We start from the raw sequence: 22,070 nt of genomic DNA on the forward strand, positions 1-22,070 counted from the left end.
AAATCAGACTTCTAATGGTGACAGATAAAAGATCTTATTTGTGAAAAAAATAGAATTCTATGCCCAGGAAATGAAGGTGAAATCAAGACATCCTCACTGTGAAGGAAAACTAAAAGTATTTGTCAGCATCAGACCTACCCTAAACGAATGGCTAAAAGAATATCTTGAAACAGAAAGAAAAAAGAAGGAAACTTGGAACATCAGGAATAAAGAAAGAGCAATGGAAAGAGTAAAAATATGGGTTAAATATCATGGACTATCCTTCTCCTCATTTCTTTCTTTTTATTGGCTGCACCAGGTGGCTTGCAGGATTTTAGTTCCCCCACCAGGGATTTAACCCAGGCCCTGGAAGTGAAAGTACTGAGTCCTAATCACTGGACTGCCAGGGAATTCCCTATCTTTCTCCTCTTGAGTTTTCTAAATTATATTTGACAATTGAAGCAAAAATTATAACATTACCTGATATGGTTCTCAATATGTGGAGAAGATATAGTTAAGATAAGTTATTAAGGAGCGATGGTAAAGGAATCTTGTAAGGGTAATGTTTCTACATGCTAGTTGAACTGGTAAAAAGCCAACATCAGTAAACCATAAGTTACGTATGTTTAATGTAATGCCTTGAGCAGCCATTTAAAAATCTATTCAGGGCTTCCCTGGTGGCGCAGTGGTTGAGGGTCTGCCTGCCGATGCAGGGGACGCGGGTTCGTGCCCCGGTCCGGGGGGATCCCGCATGCCGCGGAGCGGCTGGGCCCGTGAGCCATGGCCGCTGAGCCTGCGCGTCTGGAGCCTGTGCTCCGCGGCGGGAGAGGCCACGGCAGTGAGAGGCCCGCGTACTGCAAAAAAAAAAAAAAAAAAAAAAAAAAAAATCTATTCAAAGAGATATACTCAAGATATACTATAGTAAATCAAAATGGAATTATTAAAAAAATATTCAAATAACCTACAGAATGGCCAGGAAAGTAAAACAGAGAATAAAAAACAGAAGAAACAAGAAGAAAATAAACAATAAAATGGCAGACTTAAGTCATAATATATCAATAATTACATTATATAAATCAATGGAACAGAATAGGTAGCCCAGAATATACCCACACAAGTATAATCAACTGCTTTTTTTTTTTTTTTTTTTTTTTTTTTTGGCAGTGTTGGGTCATCGTTTCTGTGCGAGGGCTTTCTCTAGTTGCGGCGAGCGGGGTCCACTCTTCATCGCAGTGCGCGGTGCGCGGGCCTTTCACTGTCTCGGCCTCTCTTGTTGCGGAGCGCAGGCTCAGTAGTTGTGGCTCACGGGCCCAGTTGCTCCGCGGCATGTGGGATCTTCCCAGACCAGGGCTCGAACCCGTGTTCCCTGCATTGGCGGGCAGGTTCTCAACCACGAGCGCCACCAGGGAAGCCCTAATCAACTGCTTTTTGACAGAGGTATAAAAGCAATTCAAAATAGACAACTAGTGAAAACATACTGTATAGCACAGGGAATTTTACTTAATGTACTGTGGTAACCTAAATGGGAAGGAAATCCAAAAAAGAGGGAATATATGTATATGTATAGCTAATTCATTTTGCTGTACAGTAGGAACTAACACAACATTGTAAAGCAACTATACTCCAATAAAAATTAATTTTAAAATAAAAAACAATTCAATATAGAAAGGACAGTCTTTTCAACAAACGGTGCTGGAACAATTGGACAACCATATATTATGGATATAAGCCTCTTGTGGAATAAATGTATTACAAATATGTTCTCCCACTACGTGGCTTGCCTTTTTACTATTATAATGGTTACTTTTGATTAAAAGAACTTCTTAATTTTGCTGTACTATACTCTAAGCCTTCATTTTCTCATCTGTAAACTAGGCATTATGGTAGTATTTCACTCACAGGGTTGTTATGAGGAATAAATAAAAGAATGCAGGTACTCCTGGTACTTAGCAAAGCTCAAAAGATATTATTATTATCCCCAGTGCCACCCTTTTTTCTCTGTATAACCTTTTATTTCCTTCCAGGTTCTCTATTATGAATCTCTGAAAGGTAACATGTGTAACAGAAAATGCTGGCCATATGGAGAAAATTGAGATGACTCATTCTCAATCTCATGACCCCACCTACTTAAAATCCCAGCAGGGGAAAAGATATAAGAGGGTGACTACAAAAGGGAAGTGGGTTCATTTTAGTGACTGACATCCAAAGAGCAATATGCTTTCTTCCACGGCATGCTTCACCTTCATCTTTCTCCTCTGCCAGCTCACAGGTGAGTCCAGCAAGATCTTCCTGTTTTCTGGACTGCCTACCCCATCCTGCTTGTAGCTCCAGGCTTCTGGCTCCACTCTGGGCCTCTGGCTCAACTTAGGAGGCTCTGCTCCCTCATCTAATATTGCTTTTTAAAAAAAAAAAAAAAATCTTTATTCGAGTATAATTGCTTTACAATGGTATGTTAGTTTCTACTTTATTAACAAAGTGAATCAGTTATACATATACATATGTTCCCATATCTCTTCCCTCTTGCGTCTCCCTCCCTCCCACCCTCCATATCCCACCCCTCTAGGTTGTCACAAAGCACTGAGATGATCTCCCTGTGCTATGCGGCTGCTTCCCTCTAGCTATCTATTTTACGTTTGGTAGTGTATATATGTCCATGCCACTCTCTCACTTTGTCACAGCTTACCCTTCCCCCTCCCCATATCCTCAAGTCCATTCTCTAGTAGGTCTGTGTCTTTATTCCCATCTTACCTATAGGTTCTTCATGACCTTTTTTTTCCTTCTTAGATTCCATATATATGTGTTAGCATATGGTATTTGTTTCTCTCTTTCTGACTTACTTCACTCTGTATGACAGACTCTAGGTCCATCCACCTCACTACAAATAACTATTTTGTTTCTTTTTATGGCTGAGTAATATTCCATTGTATATATGTACCACATCTTCTTTATCCAGTCATCTGATGATGGACACTTAGGTTGCTTCCATCTCCTGGCTATTGTAAATAGAGCTGCAATGAACATTTTGGTACATGACTCTTTTTTTTTTTTTTTTTTTTTTGCGGTACGCGGGCCTCTCACTGCCGTGGCCTCTCCCGCCGCGGAGCACAGGCTCCAGACGCGCAGGCTCAGCGGCCATGGCTCACGGGCCCAGCCGCTCCGCGGCATGCGGGATCCCCCCGGACCGGGGCACGAACCCGCGTCCCCTGCATCGGCAGGCAGACCCTCAACCACTGCGCCACCAGGGAAGCCCTGAATAGATTTTTAAATGGCTGCTCAAGGCATTACATTAAACATACGTAACTTATGGTTTTTTTTTTTTTTTTGCGGTACGCGGGCCTCTCACTGCCGTGGCCTCTCCCGCTTGCGGAGCACAGGCTCCGGACGCGCAGGCTCAGCGGCCATGGCTCACGGGCCCAGCCGCTCCGCGGCACGTGGGATCCTCCCAGACCGGGGCACAAACCCGAGTCCCCTGCATCGGCAGGCGGACTCTCAACCACTGCGCCACCAGGGAAGCCTGACTCTTTTTGAATTATGGTTTTCTCAGGGTATATGCCCAGTAGTGGGATTGCTGGGTCATATGGTAGTTCTATTTGTAGCTTTTTAAGGAACCTCCATACTGTTCTCCATAGTGGCTGTACCAATTCACATTCCCACCAGCAGTGCAAGAGTGTTCCCTTTTCTCCACACCCTCTCCAGCATTTATTGTTTCTAGAGTTTTTGATGATGGCCATTCTGACTGGTGTGAGATGATATCTCATAGTAGTTTTGATTTGCATTTCTCTAATGATTAATGATGTTGAGGATTCTTTCATGTGTTTGTTGGCAATCTGTATATCTGCTTTGGAGAAATATCTATTTAGGTCTTCTGCCCATTTTTGGATTGAGTTGTTTGTTTTTTTGTTATTGAGCTGCATGAACTGCTTGTAAATTTTGGAGATTAATCCTTTGTCAGTTGCTTCATTTGCAAATATTTTCTCCCATTCTGAGGGTTGTATTTTGATCTTGTTTATGGTTTCCTTTGCTGTGCAAAAGCTTTTTTTTTTTTTTTTTTTTTTTTTTTTTTGCGGTACGCGGGCCTCTCACTGTTGTGGCCTCTCCCGTTGCGGAGAACAGGCCCCGGACGCCAGGCTCAGCGGCCATGGCTCACGGGCCCAGCCGCTTCGCAGCATGTGGGATCCCCCCGGACCGGGGCACGAACCCGTGTCCCCCGCATCGGCAGGCGGACCCTCAACCACTGCGCCACCAGGGAAGCCCTGTGCAAAAGCTTTTACATCCTGTGGTCTCTGACTCACAGAGGGTAGGAAGAGACTGGAGGGAGAGGAGAAGGAATGACTTTGGGCGTTGACTGCCCTTCTGACTGTCCCAGGGAACAAAGGGCTGAAAGAAGTGGTGTTGGGTATCAGAAAAACCTGTGTCCTTATCTGGATTCTGCCATGAAATAGATGAAGAATGTCATCTTCCTCGGACCTCAGCCTTCCTTCATTTTGAGGGTAATTTTAAGAACAAAATGAGATGGTACAGGTGTATATTTATTTACTTAGAAATATATATTTTAAATATTTTAATTCAAATATATTTATAACATTTATACATATACTTCTATGTTTTATATTTATGTAAATATAAATATGTATTATTTAGAAAAATATTTTAAATTATTATGCATTTAACAATCATACTGATGGCAGAGAACATTTGAATTTTCTCTCTTAACCCAAGTAACCCAATCAGTCTCTACTTAGAAAACCAACTCATAGGTAGGCATTTTATATTTAATGCCATGAAGGACTGAGGACTTTTCTATGCCTGTCACAGGTATTCTAGATTTTCAAGATGTTACTATCTTCAGGGCTCTCAGGAAGGACCAGGAACCCCATAAGTTAGGAATATCTCTCTGGTCATCAAACTCATGGAGAACCACCATGAGGTCTCCCTCTGAGGATTTAGTGTGGCTGGTTCATTTATGTGTGCCCCAGGCCTGCCAGAAGAGAACTGCCCAAGCCCATGTAGTAAGTCAGGCCTCACTATCCTCTCCTCCCCGCCACCTGGTGTCTTGAACTGTTCAGCATCAACAGACTCTCACCCTCTGTGAGTTCGTTAAAAGTTTGCATTTTTAGGAAGCACCTGGTCCTGGAACTGACCCTTACTTTAAAAATCACTCCTTGAACGGAAATGGTGATCAGAAGGGGAACTTGGGGATGGTGAAATGGGGGAGGACATGGCTGGACTTTTCAAAACCCAGGTGCCCACCTGAAACATGACCTGGGGCAGCAGGGTGCAAGTTGCAAGTGTGCGCCCTGCTCCAGGAGGCTGTGGCAGCCTGCGTGCTATACCTTCCGTGATTCAAAGAATAATCTGAGATTGTCATAGAGCCTCCAGTGGGCAGGACTGTGAAAGCAGTGCTGGCCCTGGAGAAGAACTCCTGGGCTTGACTTAGTAGCTATATTATTGTGGATAAGTTTCTTAGCCTCTGAACCTCGGTCTTTACAAGTATGTAAGAGAAAATGAAACTTAACTTGCAAATTATTGTCATGTTTTAAATAAGATATCAAATGCAAAACAATACAATAATAATCACCATTTATTAAGCTCCTATTACATCCAAGGCATTTTTCATACAATCTCCTCACAAATCTACAAGATAGATATTATTATCCCCAAAACTTAGGCTCTGAGAGGTCAAGTGTCTTAGGCAAGATTACACAGCTATTAGGAGGTAGAACAGAAACTGAGTTTCCAAACCTAGTGCTCATTTCATCACACCAAACTAATGGCCTAATATTGTACCCTCAGAAATAGTGCTCAATGAATGTGTATTTGAGATGAATCTGCCCCAGAGATTCCTTCCCTCTCCAGGTACATGAGGCCAAGGTAGGCAGTGGAAATGCCCAAGAAGAGTAGGGAACTCCATTTCCAGGATGTGAATGCACCAAACAAAAGTCACCCTGGCCAAATTCAGAGGGACCAAGGAACAACTCTTGCAGCCTCAGTATTCTCATCTGGAAAATGGGCACAATTTTATGATGATTATAGGATACAGTAGGGTTGAGGAGACAGTTTATAAAAGGAAATCAGAAAAAGTGGGTGAGGAGGTATTGGGGAGGTGTTGAAAAAGACCAGAAGAGACAAACAAGAGGAACGTTTCGGAGATGAGTGAGGGGCAGAACAGTAGGGAACTTGAATATGAATGTTGCAGGTTAGAACTGGAGTGTTGGCAAAGGTGGCTGGTGAATTGGGAGGCTTGTCAGCCTCTGTTCCATGTACATCTTACATGGTACTGATTGTAAATGCCCTTTCCAAGTACATTAATTAAGGGGAAGTTGGGTAAAGAACAGTAGTTTCCAAAGTCGTTTTTTTCTTTTTTAAGCAGTGGTTTCCTTTTATAAAAAGAAAACTTACACAGAAACTCTGATGCATAGAATTGAAGCCTCCCTGATGGCGGGGGGTAGTTCCATAGCCTCCACCCCATCCCCTACCCCCTTGACCTCCATCTAAGCTCCCAAGAAATACACTGAGGCACTGCCACAGACCTCAAAGGTAGCGGGGGCACAGCTTGGGAAACCCTGCCTTAGGAGTCCTTGTTACTAATCCTGGCCTTCCACTCACTTGGCACACATCACTATAACCTTCAGAGCACCAGACTCTTCATCTATAAAATGGGATTGGACTAAGTAGTCCCTAAAATTCCTCCTAGCTTTGAGATGCTTTGATCCTTGGTTTCCATGGTGAGGGTGGCATGACACGGTGGTGCATTCTGATAGAGGTACCCAGTACTGGAAGAGGTGCTCGGGGACCGGGCTGGCAAGCAGGAGGTGGGCTTTACACACTCCGCTATGCCGAGGTCTTCCTCCTAGGTCACCATTCCTTGATTCTGGCTGTACTGATGGTGCCCCTTCCTCCTAATTTGGCTCCTTCCCTCCACTCAACACATGAGCCTTGGGGGAACAGGTTAAGGGGAGGAGGTGACAGCCAAAAGGAAAGGCAGGTGGCAAAAGGGAGGAGCTGTTGTCCGTTCTTGTTATGAAAAGCATCTTAGGGCTGAATCTTCTGGTGCCAAAAATACCTGAGACTTGGCCAGGGCAGAAAGCAGAGGGTTTCCTGCCCCAGCTTCCTCAACCTCCAAAAGTAGGTTGGTGGGGATGCTTGCTGTAGGAATTATCTCCCTGCGTGGTGATTGGACTTACTCTTTTGCTGTGAATTAGCCAGTGACTGATGTATAGGCGTTAGTGTCCAGACCACCTTCTAAGAAGCTTACCTTACTGAGAAGCCATCCAAAGAAGTTTTGGGAAATCTCACTTTTAGCCTTTCTTGCAGAAATGAGACCAAAAAGTGGGAAGCTTTCTCAAAGCCTGTCCCATAACACTACTGCCTGTCGTTTCCTCTTGCCTCCCACCATGTCTCAGACTGCTCTGTACTTCTCAAAGTGTTTTCACATCTGTATTCACCCTTCATCCTTCCCTAAATCTTGGTGAATAAAGATTATTCTTTTCCTCCTATGAGAGATAAGAACACTGAAATTCAAATTTACGTTTAGGATGTAAACTGGGGATAAGCTGAAATTCAAAGTGGTAGTGGGAGGTAGCAGTGGAAAGAATGCAGGCCTCTAGAGGAGATGGGGAAACGAACTAGCTTCTCATGTCACTTCTGCCACTTTCCAGTTTGGGGCCTTGGGAAAGTCACTCAGCATCTTGGACCCCCAATGTCTTCATCTATAAAGTGCAGCTTAACCTTTATCACGTAGAGTTGACTTGAGGATCAAGAACGGGAATACCCATTAAACCAAGTATTCATTGCTGGAGTTATTATTACGGTGGAACCAGAATGGAACCCAGGTCTCCTGACCCCCATTTAGGCCAGACCTCTAACTTTTTTACACTGCTGCATGTTGCCTGTGAGAAGAGACCATCTCCACATGTCCCTGGATGAGACTCCAGACCCCATCACCAGGTGATCTGGAACCTAATGCCTGTAGATCAGTGATCCGCTAACTCACAGCAAAATGGTATGTCCAGCCACCACCCATGGGAATAGCTCCTCATGGGGAATTTCAAGTAGAAAATGAAGTGACATTCATGGTGGAATTTCAGGGGGTAGGTGTGAGAAAGTGTTGAAGACTTCCTCAGGGAAGGGCTTTGAACTAGGATTTACGGGTCTTAAATAAGACTTAGATGGACAGAGAAAAGGATAAAGCACCAATAAAAGCGTGAGTTAGGACGTAAACTGGGGATAAGCTGAGGAAGGAGCCCTGGCTGCTTGTCTGGTGGTAGTAAGTGGGTGGCAGTCCAAGGCTTCATATCTTCCCACAGCATCAACTATTGCTGGCCTAGGAACAAAAGCCCTGTTACAATCTCAGATTGTATCTCAGATACAATCAGATACAATCAACCTGGGACATGTGATACCCCTGAACTAATTACTATGCAGAGGAAGGCTACCACTTGAGTTGAGTTACCCAAACCATATGGCTGCTACAAAATGAGGAAGGACTGAAATGAATGCAGAGGAGGCAAGTTACAACATTCACCACGTTGATCCAGGTGGGAGGGTAGATGAGTCTCATGGGGCCCAATCCTCCCTGGCATTGTAGATAGGTGTTAGTAGCTACTCATTCTCTAGGGCCTTCTGATCACACAGGTCATGTTACATCCCCCACCCCCATCGTGTGTTCCCTAAGTACTGTCATTTCCCCTTTCACAGCACATGTTGTTACTCATTTAATGACTCTCTCCCAATTCCATGAGTGCAAGGATCATGACTATCTTGCTCCCCAGTTATACCCTCAGCTCCTAAACAGTGCCAACAAATTTTAGTTAAAGGAAGGAATGACTGAATGAGCAGAGCATGACTTACCTAGACATGGTAAAACCCTATAGGGTCACACATCACAGGTGGAGAAGCCATCAGAGAAAGGGGAGCTTCAGTTCAGTCTTAGAAGCTGAGAAGAGAAGTGTCTTGTTTCTGGACCCCCTTTCACAGTCAACTGGGAAGAGGAAACAAAACTGGTTAGGACTTAACCAACCCAGGCCCCTAACGTCTGAGCTCACATTTAGGGAAAGGCATGGAACTACTTTCTTCTTTTACGACTCTTCTCCTCACCCTGAAGATACAATAAAGATAGACCAATATCTTCCACCTAGGTTCATGTTGGCAATTTGCACTGTATTGTCCTCCAATTTCATTCTAACAAGGAACAATGAATTTGGAGATATTTTCTTATATCTCCACACAATTAACATTTCTTAAAATGTACCCTAGGAAGATAGCACCATGTATATAAAGATGTAAAAAGAACAATTAATTATTCATGGCTTAAGTGCATGCACACATGCTAAAACACTAAAACCACATCCTTTCAATTTTGTCACCTCCTTGACATATACATGTCCCCCAAACCTCACATGAAAATTAAAATACTCAAAGGTGCCCTCATCCAAGAATTGAACCTACTTGGGTGCAAGTGATATCCAATCTTTATTTGACTGCAAAATATTCACCCCTTACATCTCATGGTTGAAGTAAGAGAATGAATACATTAATTGATAAATCAAAATTTCAAATAAAACTGATTTTGTCTATAACATTTACTGGAAATATTTTGACACCCCATGAGATGATCAAAGAGAGAGTAATGAAAAACCATCCTCCCTTAGTATTAGAGTAGCAGGGAGGGTAGTTTTTTGGAAAATCAGCTTACTTAACAGGATGATTTGATAAAGGCTTGAGTGATCCAAAGTATATATGCATATATATAAATTATAGGGGAAAACTGTTTGAAAACAGGAATCAGCTCCTAAAAGACATTTACTCAGGAAGAGAAACAAGTACTTGTAGAGATAAATTTAGCAAAAAATTTGGTCAAGGTCCAAGACCTGTTATCAAGGGGCTAGGTCAACATTTGGTAGCACCAGATTCCCTTACTCTGGGGGCACTGGTAGAGCAGCTTGTACTTGAAGGAAGGTCACCAAAGGACTTGAATGGTAAATCGGGCTTCCATGAGACCCCAGGGCTTCAGAGTTGACACCTGAGTCCTTGAGGGAACTGAAGAAGGGGACTAATGGAAAGGGCTGGAGCTGGTACAAATGCCAAGGGATCTTCAAACTGAGCCATAGTGGAAAGAGTCCAGACTCCAGGGCTGGAGTGACATTGGGTTAAATCCTCAAATTATCACCTGCTAGCTTTGTGCCCTTGGAAAAGTTACTTACTTTTTTTGAATCTCAGGTTTGTTTTTGTTTTTTTAATCAAATTCAGTTAACAAACTTTTGCTGTAAAGGGCCAAATAGTAAAATTTTAAGCTTTGCAGACAGTATGATCTCTGTCACAACTATCCAACTCAGGCTTTGTAGTGGAAAAGCAACCATAGACAATGTGCAAAGGAAAGAACATGGCTGTGTTCCAATAAAACTTTATTTTCAAAAACAGGGGGCAGGCCAGGTTTGGCCCATGGGCTATTTATTAGGTTGCTGCTCAGCTGACCACTTCTGGAAGCTTTTTCAGCAGCCATTCTTAACTGTTTTTCACCTGGAGCCACAAAATCAGTGATGGTTGTTTGCAAGTCATACTTTCTGAGGTGAATTAAGATTGCACTGAAACAGAAATTTGGGAGGCAGGGAGCAGTAAATCCCTACTACAATTCCTGATAGTTCAGGTTAAACATCACAAGGTAGCCTGGGCATATTCCAGAGCTCCCAGTCACTCACCCTTTTCCTTTCCACTCAAGGAAGGATATTGGAATTCAAGTGGATGAGAACCTCATTTGGGGATGAGCTTGAATTCACTCCCATCCACCATAAAATAGAAAGATAAATCATCCTCAAACTTCTAAGCTATCACTATCTTTAAAGACTTACAGCTTGCCTCCCAGTGCCCTGGTTTGTGCTTAAGAACCTCTGTCCCAGGTCAGATAGACTGTTACCTTCCTCATCTGCAACAAAATCAGCTCTCCCAGGAGCAATCTGGGAGTCCTAAATGGAGCTTGGACAGTAACCTCCCCACTTATCACCCCACAGGAACTTGTCAAGGATGCAGCCGACCTCATGGTCTACCTCAGAGCTTGGTCTTTTCAGCCAGAGATCTCTGGGAATGGGGTGGGTTTGCCTGTAGTCACCCCTTTCAGGCAGAGAGTTCTGGCCTCAGTGCCTTTGTGTGATTGAGGTTCCAAAGGGTTTACCAGGACTGGTTGGGTTAGACTGAGAGGGTTTCTTGGGACCTTTCCAGGACCCAAAGGGAGTGAGTAATTGGTGGCAAGGTCAGGAACTCAGGTTTATTTTATGGTTCTCTGTTTCTGCAGGGCCAGCAGCCTCTGCAGTACTGAAGAAGCTAGTTGGTGCCCTTGGTGGGTCTGTGAATTTCCCACTGAATCTCTCAGTAGATCCAATTGACAGCATTATCTGGGTCTTCAACACAACCACTCTCGTCACCATACAGCCAAAGTTGGCAGACAAAAAAGCCCTTATCATAGTGACCCGACATCGTAACAAGGAAAGGGTGAATTTCCCACATGAAGGCTACTCCCTGAAGCTCAGCAAACTGAAGAAGAATGACTCAGGTGTCTACCGTGTGGAGATACACAGCTCAAGCCTCCAGGATCCCCTAACCCAGGAGTATGAGCTGCGTGTCTATGGTGAGCAGAACCAGTTCCAAAGGTGGATGACTGCCTTCTTAAAATGGTGAACTCCCTGATATTGGAGCTGTTCAGACAACGACTGGATAAACCCTTGGCAGTAAAGTGGAAGAGGGAACTCATGCATGGATGAAGTAGATATAGCCAACCCTTGAAGTCCCCTCTTAGATATTCAGTAAGAAAGATTGTGGCGCAGCAGATAGGCTTTATGAGAAGTGATAATCACGCAGGTCAAACGTTGGCTTCTCTACTTACTAGTTACATGGCCTTAGACAAGTTACTTGATCTCTTTGAAACTTAGTTTCCATATCTGTAATGGGGAGTAAAGTGCTACCTATCTTAGAAAGATTATCAGGTATAACTATCGTCACACCTCTTCCCGTGAAGATTCTAACCAAATGAGAAATAGACACAAGAATCAGAAAGGAAGATAAAAATATCAGCTGTATTTTTTCTGGTAAAGCTGGATAATAAAAATACTTTCCCCCAAGTCTAGACTTTGGTGCCTATTCAGGGAAAATGAACTTATGAAACAATTACTCAACCAGCTAAAAGAATAGCTGCCTTTCTCACTGAGCTGCAATATCAGGGACACCAGGAGATGGGCCTGCAGGTTTGCATGTAGGAGGTAGACCATGCACCTTGATCCAGGTGTGTCCTCCATATAGATATAGTTGAAAAGAATGGAAGACATGCATTCTGCAGGCAAACTAGCAGGGGTGGGGGGAGGCGGGAGGGCAAACCACATTTAAACAGCAATCATAACAGCCCAAACATGTAAATAGAGAAATGTAGATGAGGGATGTCAGACTCACCATCTCAGCAACGAAACAATTGCTCATCCTCTGAAAGAGTGAGCACAAGGTAGAGAGGGGAACCAGAAGTGTTGCTCCAATACCTTTGTTCTCTCCTAGAGAGTAAAGTGAGTCTCTTCAAGGAAGCCTGAGGACAGGGGAATAGGGAGCCTCCAAAAAAGATAAAACTAATGAACATCTAAAATGCTTTGAACGCAGTGCCTACCATATGCTTACCATAGTGCTTACCACAATGCTTACCATAAATGGCAGCTCATTCTTGTTGCATTGTAATTATTTCTATTACTACTGTTGTTGTTTTATGGCTGTGGGCAATCTGACCTAGATAGTTCTCTTCCCCAGATAAGAATGAGAATTCTGCTCTGAATTGCTACTTCCTCTCCACTCTGTAGCACACCAGGGAGATTCAGGTCCAAGGTTTACAAGAATAATGCAGAAAAAATGAGGGCTATGGGCATAGTTTCCACACTTGGTTGTCTATTTCTCTTTTACAGAGCACCTGTCAAAGCCCAAAGTCATCATAGGTCTGCAGAACAATAAGAATGGCACATGTGTAACCAATCTGACATGTTCCATGGAACAGGGAGGAGAGGATGTAACTTACAGCTGGAAGTCCCTGGGACAGGCAACCAATGAGTCCCATAGTGGCTCCACCCTCCCCATATCCTGGAGGCAGGAGAAAAGGGATATGACCTTCATTTGCATGGCCAGAAACCCCATCAGCAGCAACTCCTCAAACCCCATCTTTGCCTGGAAGCTCTGTGAAGGTGACTGTCTCTCCTCTTTCTCTAGGAGCCCCTGGTCTTAGGACCTATATCTTCTTCAGCTCCTGGTCCCCCATGGGAACAAGCCCTTTGTGAAAACTGGAAGCCCTGGGGAAGTCATCAGACTGGGAGGAAGGTTGCAATTGCTCCAAAAGTTGGGTCATTTTCCCTAGCTGACTCTTCTCCCTGCCCTGTGCCTCCACCCATTCTCTCTTTAAAGGTGCTGCTGGTGGCCTGGCTACCACTGTGATCCTCAAACTCCTGTTGTCACTCACCCTGCTCTGTTTCATTGCACTGGTGCTAATTATTTTGATCATACGAAGAGAAAGAAGAAAAGGTAGAGCATGAACTATTTTTGTCTTCACCCTCAATCATGCATTTTCTCCTTCACTCATTCAACAGTATGTTGGACTGTGTGCCAAGCTTGGTGTTAGGCACTAAGGATGCAGAAATGAAGAAGCCATCATCTCTGTCCTAAAGGACAGCACCAGCCATCTGTACTCCTTAATTCTGGAGTGGAGAGAATACCTGAGCCCTTAACTTCTCTCCTAAGACAAAGGTTCTCCTAGTTCCTTCTCCAGTGCCTGCCCTTCTCCTTCCCCTCAGAGGGACTTACTAGTGTATCCCTCCTGCTGACACAGGTCACACACTGTTGACTCTGCTCCCCTGACTGGGAGGCCATGGCCTTCAACTCTGAGGTCCACAAACCAGCACCGTCCGTTCAGCCCATCCCTGTCAGAGCCCCCAATCCATCCCAGTTCTCTCCATTGGATCAACTCCAGAGACTTCTCTCTACTCCCCACCTCAGTCTAGATACATTACTCCTGGAGAAGCCTTTCTCTGTCTTTCTCCAGGCTGTACCCCATGCTCTGTGTCCCTAAACCCTGCTGATTTGTCTTCTCGGGTTCCCACTGATACTGTCCACTCAGGGTATTGGGGAGGGACCTAAGCATTGGTTGGGTATGAACTGCAAACTTTGAGATATTCTCTCCCTCCTGTAAACACTGTAAAAGCATTTCTGATCTCCTCTGCTTCCTCTTTTGGCTGGCTTTGTCCAGAAATTGGGAAGTGAAGTGACGAGGGTGACCAGTTCATCTTGGGGTTCCTGGGTTTAGCACTGAAAGTCTCATGTCCTGGAAAACCCTTCAGTTACAGGGAAATCAGGATGGTTGGTCACCCTAAGTGGGTCATCCAGATGGTGGGCCAATGGGGGTGGCCAGGGGAAGGAGGAGCCAGCTCTGATTCTCTCCCAACTTGGTTTCAGAGTCCATTGAAGAGAAGAAGGGACTGAACCTTCATCCAGAAACTCTTAACTACTCCCCCACTTTTGGAGAGACCTCGGAGTATGACACAATCTCTTACTTAAATGTGAGTTCTTTCCCGTCTTTCCTGGGGCCTGATTCTCCTCTCTGAGGCCCTCCTTGTTTTACTTGAGATTTTTCCATGGATTTGGGCAACATGGGAAATGAAAATGTATAACCCTTTAAACCCAATGTACCTGTGTCTCCCCCAAGTCTTCATGGATTCTCTCTTGTGCAGGAACTGGTGGCCCCTGGGGCATCTGGCTCTGACCTAGCCAGTAACGCTCACACTGTGATCTACGGAATCACTCCTTCCCCTCCACTGTTCAAAATGGCCACTCAACAGACCCAATTCCTTTTGCATAGGATGGCGGGTACAGAAATGTGACTTTGATATGATGTTTGAGTTATGGTATCAGAAAACTGGCTTTAGAGATGCCATTTCCTCTGAGGCAACTCAAGGAAGCATCAGGAGGGGGCTCAGAGGGTCCATGGTGGCTCTGGGCCCTCACTCAAGGCTTCCCAAGTGCAGGTCGCCAAGCTGCAGTGAACAAACACAAGGTTAATTCAAAGAAAACTCTTTGAAAAGAAAATCCCAAGACTGAGGTTTAAAGAAATGCAAATAACAAGAGACAATTTGTAGACAAGAACTAGGTAGACAGCTTCAAAAGGTCCACTGGCAAAAATCATTGCAGCCGAGGCTAGGCTTGCTCCTTAGGGTTCATAGTGCCCTTTCCACATTGGCCCACTTAATGAAGAAATAAAAGCACTTTGGAGCTTCAAAAATCTTAGTTTTACTCCAGCCTTCAGTGTCTCCTGATCAGGATGCATCTTCTTACACTTATCCACAACTTTTCCAAGAGGAGATATTATGTTTCCTCTTCGAAGTTGTTGGTGTCCTGAGAGCTCCTTCCTTCCTCACAGGGGTGACCTCTTTGTGCTTCACTCAGCCCGGCTTCTGTCAAACTCGATCACTTTGTCACCATCCTCCCTCTTCCCCTGCTCAAGACACATTCCCTGGAGACCACAAGACTGTCCTAGATGTTCAGGAATAAACTTCACTGACCCAGGATATTTTTCTCCAGCCTGGAAGGAGCTTTTGTTATTGCTGTCATTGTTTTGTTTTGTTTTGTCCCTTTAGTCATCGTTTCTGATTTGCCCCATAAGCTCTTTTGACTGATGGAAAAGTTTATTTCCAACATTGACAATATGATTTCAAATTATCCTTTAATCACCTTAGGAGGCTCATAGCTCATGGGACTTATATATCTTATATATTTATTAAGTAATTTTTTATTAAGTAATTTAAACGAGATACAGTTTAAACAAGATACAGTTTTAAAATAATGCAATTTCTTCTTTTTTTAATTTTATTTATTTTTGGCTGCATTGGGTCCTTGTTGCTGTGCACGAGCTTTCTCTAGTTGTGGTGAGCAGGGGCTACTCTTCGTTGCGGTTCACAGTCTTCTCGTTGCAGTGGCGTCACTTGTTGTGGAGCACGGGTTCTAGGCACATGGGCTTCAGTAGTTGCAGCTTGCGGGATCCAGAGCACAGGCTCAGTAGTTGTGGTGCATGGGCTTAGTTGCTCCGTGGCATGTGGGATCTTCCCAGACCAGGGCTCGAACCCACGTCCCCTGCATTGGCAGATAGATTCTTAACCACTGTGCTACAAGGGAAGCCTGCAATTGCTTCTTGAAAAAAGTCATTAATAATTACAATAGCAGTCACTGACAAGAGCACTTCCCACTCCCCCATTCAGGCTCTAGAACCCTCTCTTCTCTCTCACCATCTCCTCCCACCTCTGTTTTCCCTTCTCTGGATTCTGGATGTCTCTTTGGCCTTGTCTATGTGACCCAGGGGGTTGGCGATGATTTCTTTTGTTTGTTTTTTGTTTTTTAACAGAGCACTGTACCAGAGGAAAATGCAGTGAATACACTTTATTCCACTGTGCAAATACCCCCAAAGGTAAGAAGCTTTAGAGCTGAGTTTTATCTTAGCTGTCCCATCCTTCTTCCTGTTTCAAGTTTAGCTAGAATTTCTTGGGCCCCAGAGATCTCATTTTCCCTGGTACTAAAAGGTGCACCAGGATACACATTCCCTTTGCTTAAGGTTACACAAGTATGTGGGGAATAGAAGAGAATTGTGTTTTAGGAGTGAAAATGGGGGTAATGTGGAACAAATAGAGTAGGAGAGAGGTTCCAGGCGGGATCAATAGGGAAAATCAGCAGGATCCTGACTGAGCGCCTGGGAAAAGTTCCATGGCTTAGGCTGTGCCTGGGAGAAAGGGATGGCTGGGGAGACAACTTCGGCCTGTTTCTGAGCCACTAGTAAACTGGAGGCAGGAGAGTGTTCCTCTTCTTTTCCATGGTCTAGCTATGTTACATGTGATTTGCAACTTCTCCCCAGTCAAGCTACTAACGTAGTAAGCTTTTAAAGCTTATTCCTTCACAGATCACACTTGGCAGAAGCCAGGAATGCCTTCCTGTCTCCTCTCCCAACCACATCAGAAAAATGAAGATGGGTAATGCACTTTGCCTAGTAATAGGAAAGGTTGGTTTGGATAGATCATTAGAAGAAAAGTTGAGTTCATTAAGCATTCAACAAGATAAATGTGGGTTAGGCTTGAGGAGTAGTTTTTCTAAGGTCAAAATGATTAAACAGTGGGAGAAAGCATAACAAGAGGTTTAGGTTGGGTACCCTTGGCAATGAAGAGTGTCTGGGATGGTGGGGTCTCCTGGGGGGATCCATAGTTCTGCTCCTCTTCAGTGTTCTGCATCTTTATGTCTGCCCAGCAGGTAGAGAAATCCCACTCACTGTCCACGTTGCCAGACACACCAAGGAAATTTACCCATGAGAATGTCAACTAAGCAGCCATGTGCTCCAAAGAAAATGGTCAAAAGAATCCACTGACTTAATCAAAAACATCAAGGAAGAATGAAGGACACTGACTTCCTTCCAGAATAAAGTATCCCTTAGGTTCCTACAGACTTAAGAGTTCCTAATCTGGGAATTTCCTGGTGGTCCAGTGGTTAGGACTCTGTGCTTTCACTGCTGAGGTCCGGGGTTCAATCCCTGGTTGGGGAACTAAAATCCCACAAGCAGTGTGGTGAGGCCAAAAAAAAAAAAAAAGAGAGAGAGAGAGTTCTTAATCCTACCCACTGCTGAGAAATCTCTTCAAATCCAGAATCCCTCCTGGAAATGTGATTGTGAATTTATCAGCTGACTCAAAGCAAGGGCTTAGAAGCATCTCTGTTGAAATGTAAATGCGGTTTCACACATTTGAATGACAGCTCCCATTCCAGCGTTTGGAGATGAGGAATATACCAAGGGTTTGGTTGCCAAGAGGGCAAGAACTTCGGAGCAGCCAGCTGATGTTCCCCGCAGAAGCAGAAGACAGCAGTCAGAAATGGATTTATTTACTGACTCATCAACGACGTGCCTGGCACTGTGCTTACTGTGATTTTCGTCAGATGTGCTCTCTGTTCTCCTGAAACTGACCCTTCATGAATTATTTCCGTGGGCAGTGACATCAGGCCTGACCACTGATTCCCAACACCCAGGGGGTCAGGTGTGGATTCACAGGACTTGGGAGTCAAAGAACACAAGGACAGAGAAGCCAGGTAGAAGACTCAGTTTGGCTGAGTGAAAACTCAGAAGTGTGATTGACCACTGCCCCAGCTTCATTTACACTTTTGTGCTGCAAGGGAGAAACCCAGGCCTTAGGCCTATGCAGGAGCCCATCTCAGTGGTGAGCTAGGGAAAGCTGAGTTAGAGGATTGTGATTAGTGGATGTTAGGTTCCTGGACAGGTGTTTCCCATAAGTGCAGGCTGACTTAGGCTTAGATTCGTGATGTGGGCTGGACCACTGGGGCAGCTACCATTTTGTGGGTCCAAATATATGAATTATTAGAAATGAAGTGAAGAAATGTGTGTTAAAGTTTGTGAAAGGAGAAAATATCTGCTCTGTGCGGAAAGGCCCACATGGGAGAAGAGCAAGTCCACTGGCTGACAGCCAAGCTGAGCTTCCAGCCGACAGCCTGCACCAGCTGCCAGCCACGAGAGTGAAGCCATTCTGGATATTCCATCATTCTTGACACCTCAGCCAATACCACGTGAAGCAGAAGAACCAGCTAGGCAATCCAGAGAATAGTAAGAAATTTAAAAATTGTTGTTTTAAACCATGAGAGAGAGAAAGAGAGAGGAAATATCTAGAAAAAAAAAACTTCCGATAGGGCTTCCCTGGTGGCGCAGTGGTAGAGAGTCCGCCTGCCGATGCAGGGGACGGGGGTTCGTGCCCCGGTCCGGGAAGATCCCACATGCCGCGGAGCGGCTGGGCCCGTGAGCCATGGCCCCTGAGCCTGCGCGTCCGGAGCCTGTGCTCCGCAACGGGAGAGGCCACAACAGTGAGAGGCCCGCGTACCGCAAAAAAAACAAAAAAAGACTTTCAGATATAAAATGGCCAATGTAAGAGCTAATAAGCTGTCAAGAAAAAAACTAAAAGGGAGGGGACCAACAGAACAGTCTGAGGCTGATTTGAGGCGAAACAAAGGTTGTGAGTAGGAGGCAGTCCCCCAGCTGGAAGAACCTGGAGGAGGGCCCAGCTGGCCTCCACGTGGAGCCGTGCAGATGTAGATGAGAAAAAATAATTTTCCTCTGCCCTTCTGGGTTCTTGGCTGGGACCCCACAATAAAAAGATTAACAGAAGAAAAACAAACACGTTTAATAACAAGTATTCCTCCTATATACATGTGAGATACCCAGGAAAACTGAATAAACCTCCCTGAAATGGCCTCTTCCATCACCATCTCCAGACAAAAGAAGACGGAGGTGGGGGCAGTTATGGGAGGTTATCAGGCAAAGCACAGTACCACGTGATTGTTATGCAGTTTTAAATCACTGCCCTCTCCGTTGATGAGTTTTTAGAGATTTAGTCACCCCCCACCTCCTGGTACAGAGGAGACACCCTTGCAAATGGAGATTTCTCTTGTAAACGTAAATGTCTCTTACAAAAGGGTAACTTCTACTCATTTTCAGAGCTCTTCCTATGTCTGTTGTTTCTTAAAAGTAATCAGCATAAAATAATCCTTATGCCAAAGAGACATATTTTTGAGGTGACAAATTCTGCTCCCCTTCACAGATGTGTCCTTTCTGAGACACCACATCAAATAGAGTGTGATTCACATATAAATATTGTAAATGTCTGTATTTATTACTACAATTACCTTTTTAATAAAATAAACATGTCTTGAGGAAGATTTTTTTTTTCTAATTCTCACAAAGATTGGTGTGGGGTGGAATGGGGTGGAGTGTAGCTATAGCAGCACTTGGAGGGGAGGGTGATCTACATTGGAGCCAGAAGGGGAAGCTACCAACTGAGTATATGTGTGACCGGCACTGATGCCACCTCAGCTGTGACACTGTACCACATCTTCATGGCCTAGGGTGAAGCCAGTGTGGCATTCATCATGACACAAAATTTAAGGGAGCACCAAAACACTCAGCCATCAAGGTAAATAATATTTCTGTGCAATATTTAGAAAAATCAAAATTAATGCGAAAAATCCATTACAGGTGAAGGAGTGTTTCCCTTCTTTCCCCTCTTAGTTCTTTTGGCTAGCAATTAAAATGACATAAGGCAGATTAACAGGAGAAAATCAAATTTATTACCTGCACGGTAGGAATCCATATAAGTATGAAGAATTTCAAAGACAGCAAGACAAGGTGCGATGTGTATGTATTCTGGGCTAAGGAGAAGGAGGTAGGAGTCTGAAGTTTCAATGGGAAGTAAGGTAACTCACAGGAAGATAAAAAGAGTTAATGTTTGGTAAACAAATGTTTACTGGGCCATCAAAAGATCATGGGACACAGGACTTTGACCAAACGGGCTTTGCTAGGTTCTACCACTGTCTGCCACTCCTAATACTTTATATAGTTTTCTATGGTGAGAGCATCTTCCTGGACAGGCCTCCCATCTTAAAGTCTTTTAGTCAGTAAGGGGTAAGTTCAAGGTTCTTCCTGAGACACCAAGCTCTGCAGCAGAGAAAAGATTTATTCTTGAGGCAGCCAAGTGGAGAGACAGGAGAACAAATCTCAAATCCACCTCCTCAAAGGTGAGGAGCTCAGGTTATTTATGGGGTAAGAAAGCAGGGTGGTCTGAAGCATGGGGAATGTGGGAAAAGGTGAATGGAAATAAGAAAAAAAAGGTGAGATAATCATCATTCTGCACACTGCAACTAAACTACAGGCTTCTTCGTAGGATGCATATTCAGAAAACGGCTGCATGCATGTCCCCAGGGTGGAGTTTTAGACCCTCTGATGTTAAAAGGTCACCGAAAGGATACTCATGCATGCCCAGTTGGAGGGCCAGAGGTCTTAACTGGCTCAAGCTCCAACTGAACATAGCTAACTCCAAATTCCTGAAAAACAGTTAAGGCAAACATCTTATCATTTAGGCTACATGACTCTTGGAGAACATGAAAGTTTTTGTAAAAACTACTAAAGCAAGCTTGATCAGTGAAGGCAGGTTACAAGTTTAATGGATCTAAGTGATGACTAACCTTGGTAATTTTCAACTCAAAATAATCTGCATGCCAGAGTGGCACAGCTTGGGGTGGTCTGCTCTCTGCCCCATCACTGTGATGGACAAAATATCAAAATTTTAAATAAAGAAGTGCCATGCCAAGTCAGTTGGAGACTGAAGGAAAAGGAAAAATTAGTAATACTGATTCTGTCTTTAGTCAAAATTTTGATACTTTGTTCTCTGAGCTGCGTTGTTCTCTCTCCTTCAGCCCAAAGCCAGGTGGGTCTTTAGGCAAGAGTGTGAGTCCCCCATTATTCTAAGTGGAAAAAAATACTAATTTACAGTATTCCCTAAACTGAGATGACAACATCTCTGGGTGTTTGCCTGACTCCACTGGAGAAAATGTGTCATTGAGATTCCACTAGCATTTTGCACCCGCCTAAACCTCCCAACAACAAGTGAGTCTTCTAAGACTCCCCTCTCTCCCCACACATCCCCAGCCTACAATCCCTTGCTAGGGACCAGTTACTTTTGTGTAAATTTTATCCCATGGGTCCTCATATGACTCCTGTGGGACCAGCTTGTCTGGGGTATGTATGTCCAGTTTACAGATGTTGAAACTGAAACCAAGACAAACTAGGAAACTTGCCTGAAGTTTCACACTTCAGTATACAACCAAAGCTAGAACAAAAGCAGTGTCCTCTCCACCAGCCATTGTCTACTGCAGAGGAAGATGGGGCTCAAAGCTTGAGAGGGGTGGTCCCCCCCTTCCCAACTGTAGGTGGAGGAAAAGACATAGCTTTTGAGACCGTCAGGACTGGGGTTGAGAGCCCTTACTAGCAGAGTAACCCTCACCAAAACTTGGGTTTCATGAGCTTCTAGTTTCTTATCTCTAAAACCCTTATAAGGCTTGCAATGTGAGGGTATGAAACAAGTGCTTGGCCTGTAGTTGGAGATTCACATATGGTACATGATGCTTAGGGAAGAAGACAGTACATAAAAAATGGTTAACTTCCCAAAAGTCAACTCAGAATAAGGTAACAGAAGCATTAAAGTGGAGACTCAGCCCTT

General features: G+C 44.2%; 1 protein-coding gene across 4 annotated transcripts; it reads left to right on the forward strand.

The window, feature by feature from the left end:
* Window positions 1–2,165: 2,165 nt before the first annotated feature.
* Window positions 2,166–18,745, forward strand: SLAMF7 (SLAM family member 7). Of its 4 annotated transcripts, none has more exons than XM_032608833.1 (7): window positions 2,166–2,248; window positions 11,267–11,599; window positions 12,909–13,181; window positions 13,399–13,515; window positions 14,443–14,546; window positions 16,382–16,444; window positions 17,272–18,745. In XM_032608833.1, exons 1-7 carry the CDS (start codon window positions 2,194–2,196, stop codon window positions 17,344–17,346), a joined length of 1,020 nt encoding a protein of 339 aa, XP_032464724.1. In that variant the 5' UTR covers window positions 2,166–2,193; the 3' UTR covers window positions 17,347–18,745. The 4 variants fall into 4 exon arrangements, with proteins under 4 accessions (XP_032464724.1, XP_032464734.1, XP_032464742.1 ...); XM_032608843.1 differs by having other exon boundaries at window positions 17,275–18,745; XM_032608851.1 differs by lacking the exon at window positions 13,399–13,515.
* The last annotated feature ends 3,325 nt before the right edge of the window (window positions 18,746–22,070 follow it).

The sequence above is a fragment of the Phocoena sinus genome, chromosome 1 (assembly GCF_008692025.1).
Source record: "Phocoena sinus isolate mPhoSin1 chromosome 1, mPhoSin1.pri, whole genome shotgun sequence".
Lineage (NCBI taxonomy): Eukaryota > Metazoa > Chordata > Mammalia > Artiodactyla > Phocoenidae > Phocoena > Phocoena sinus.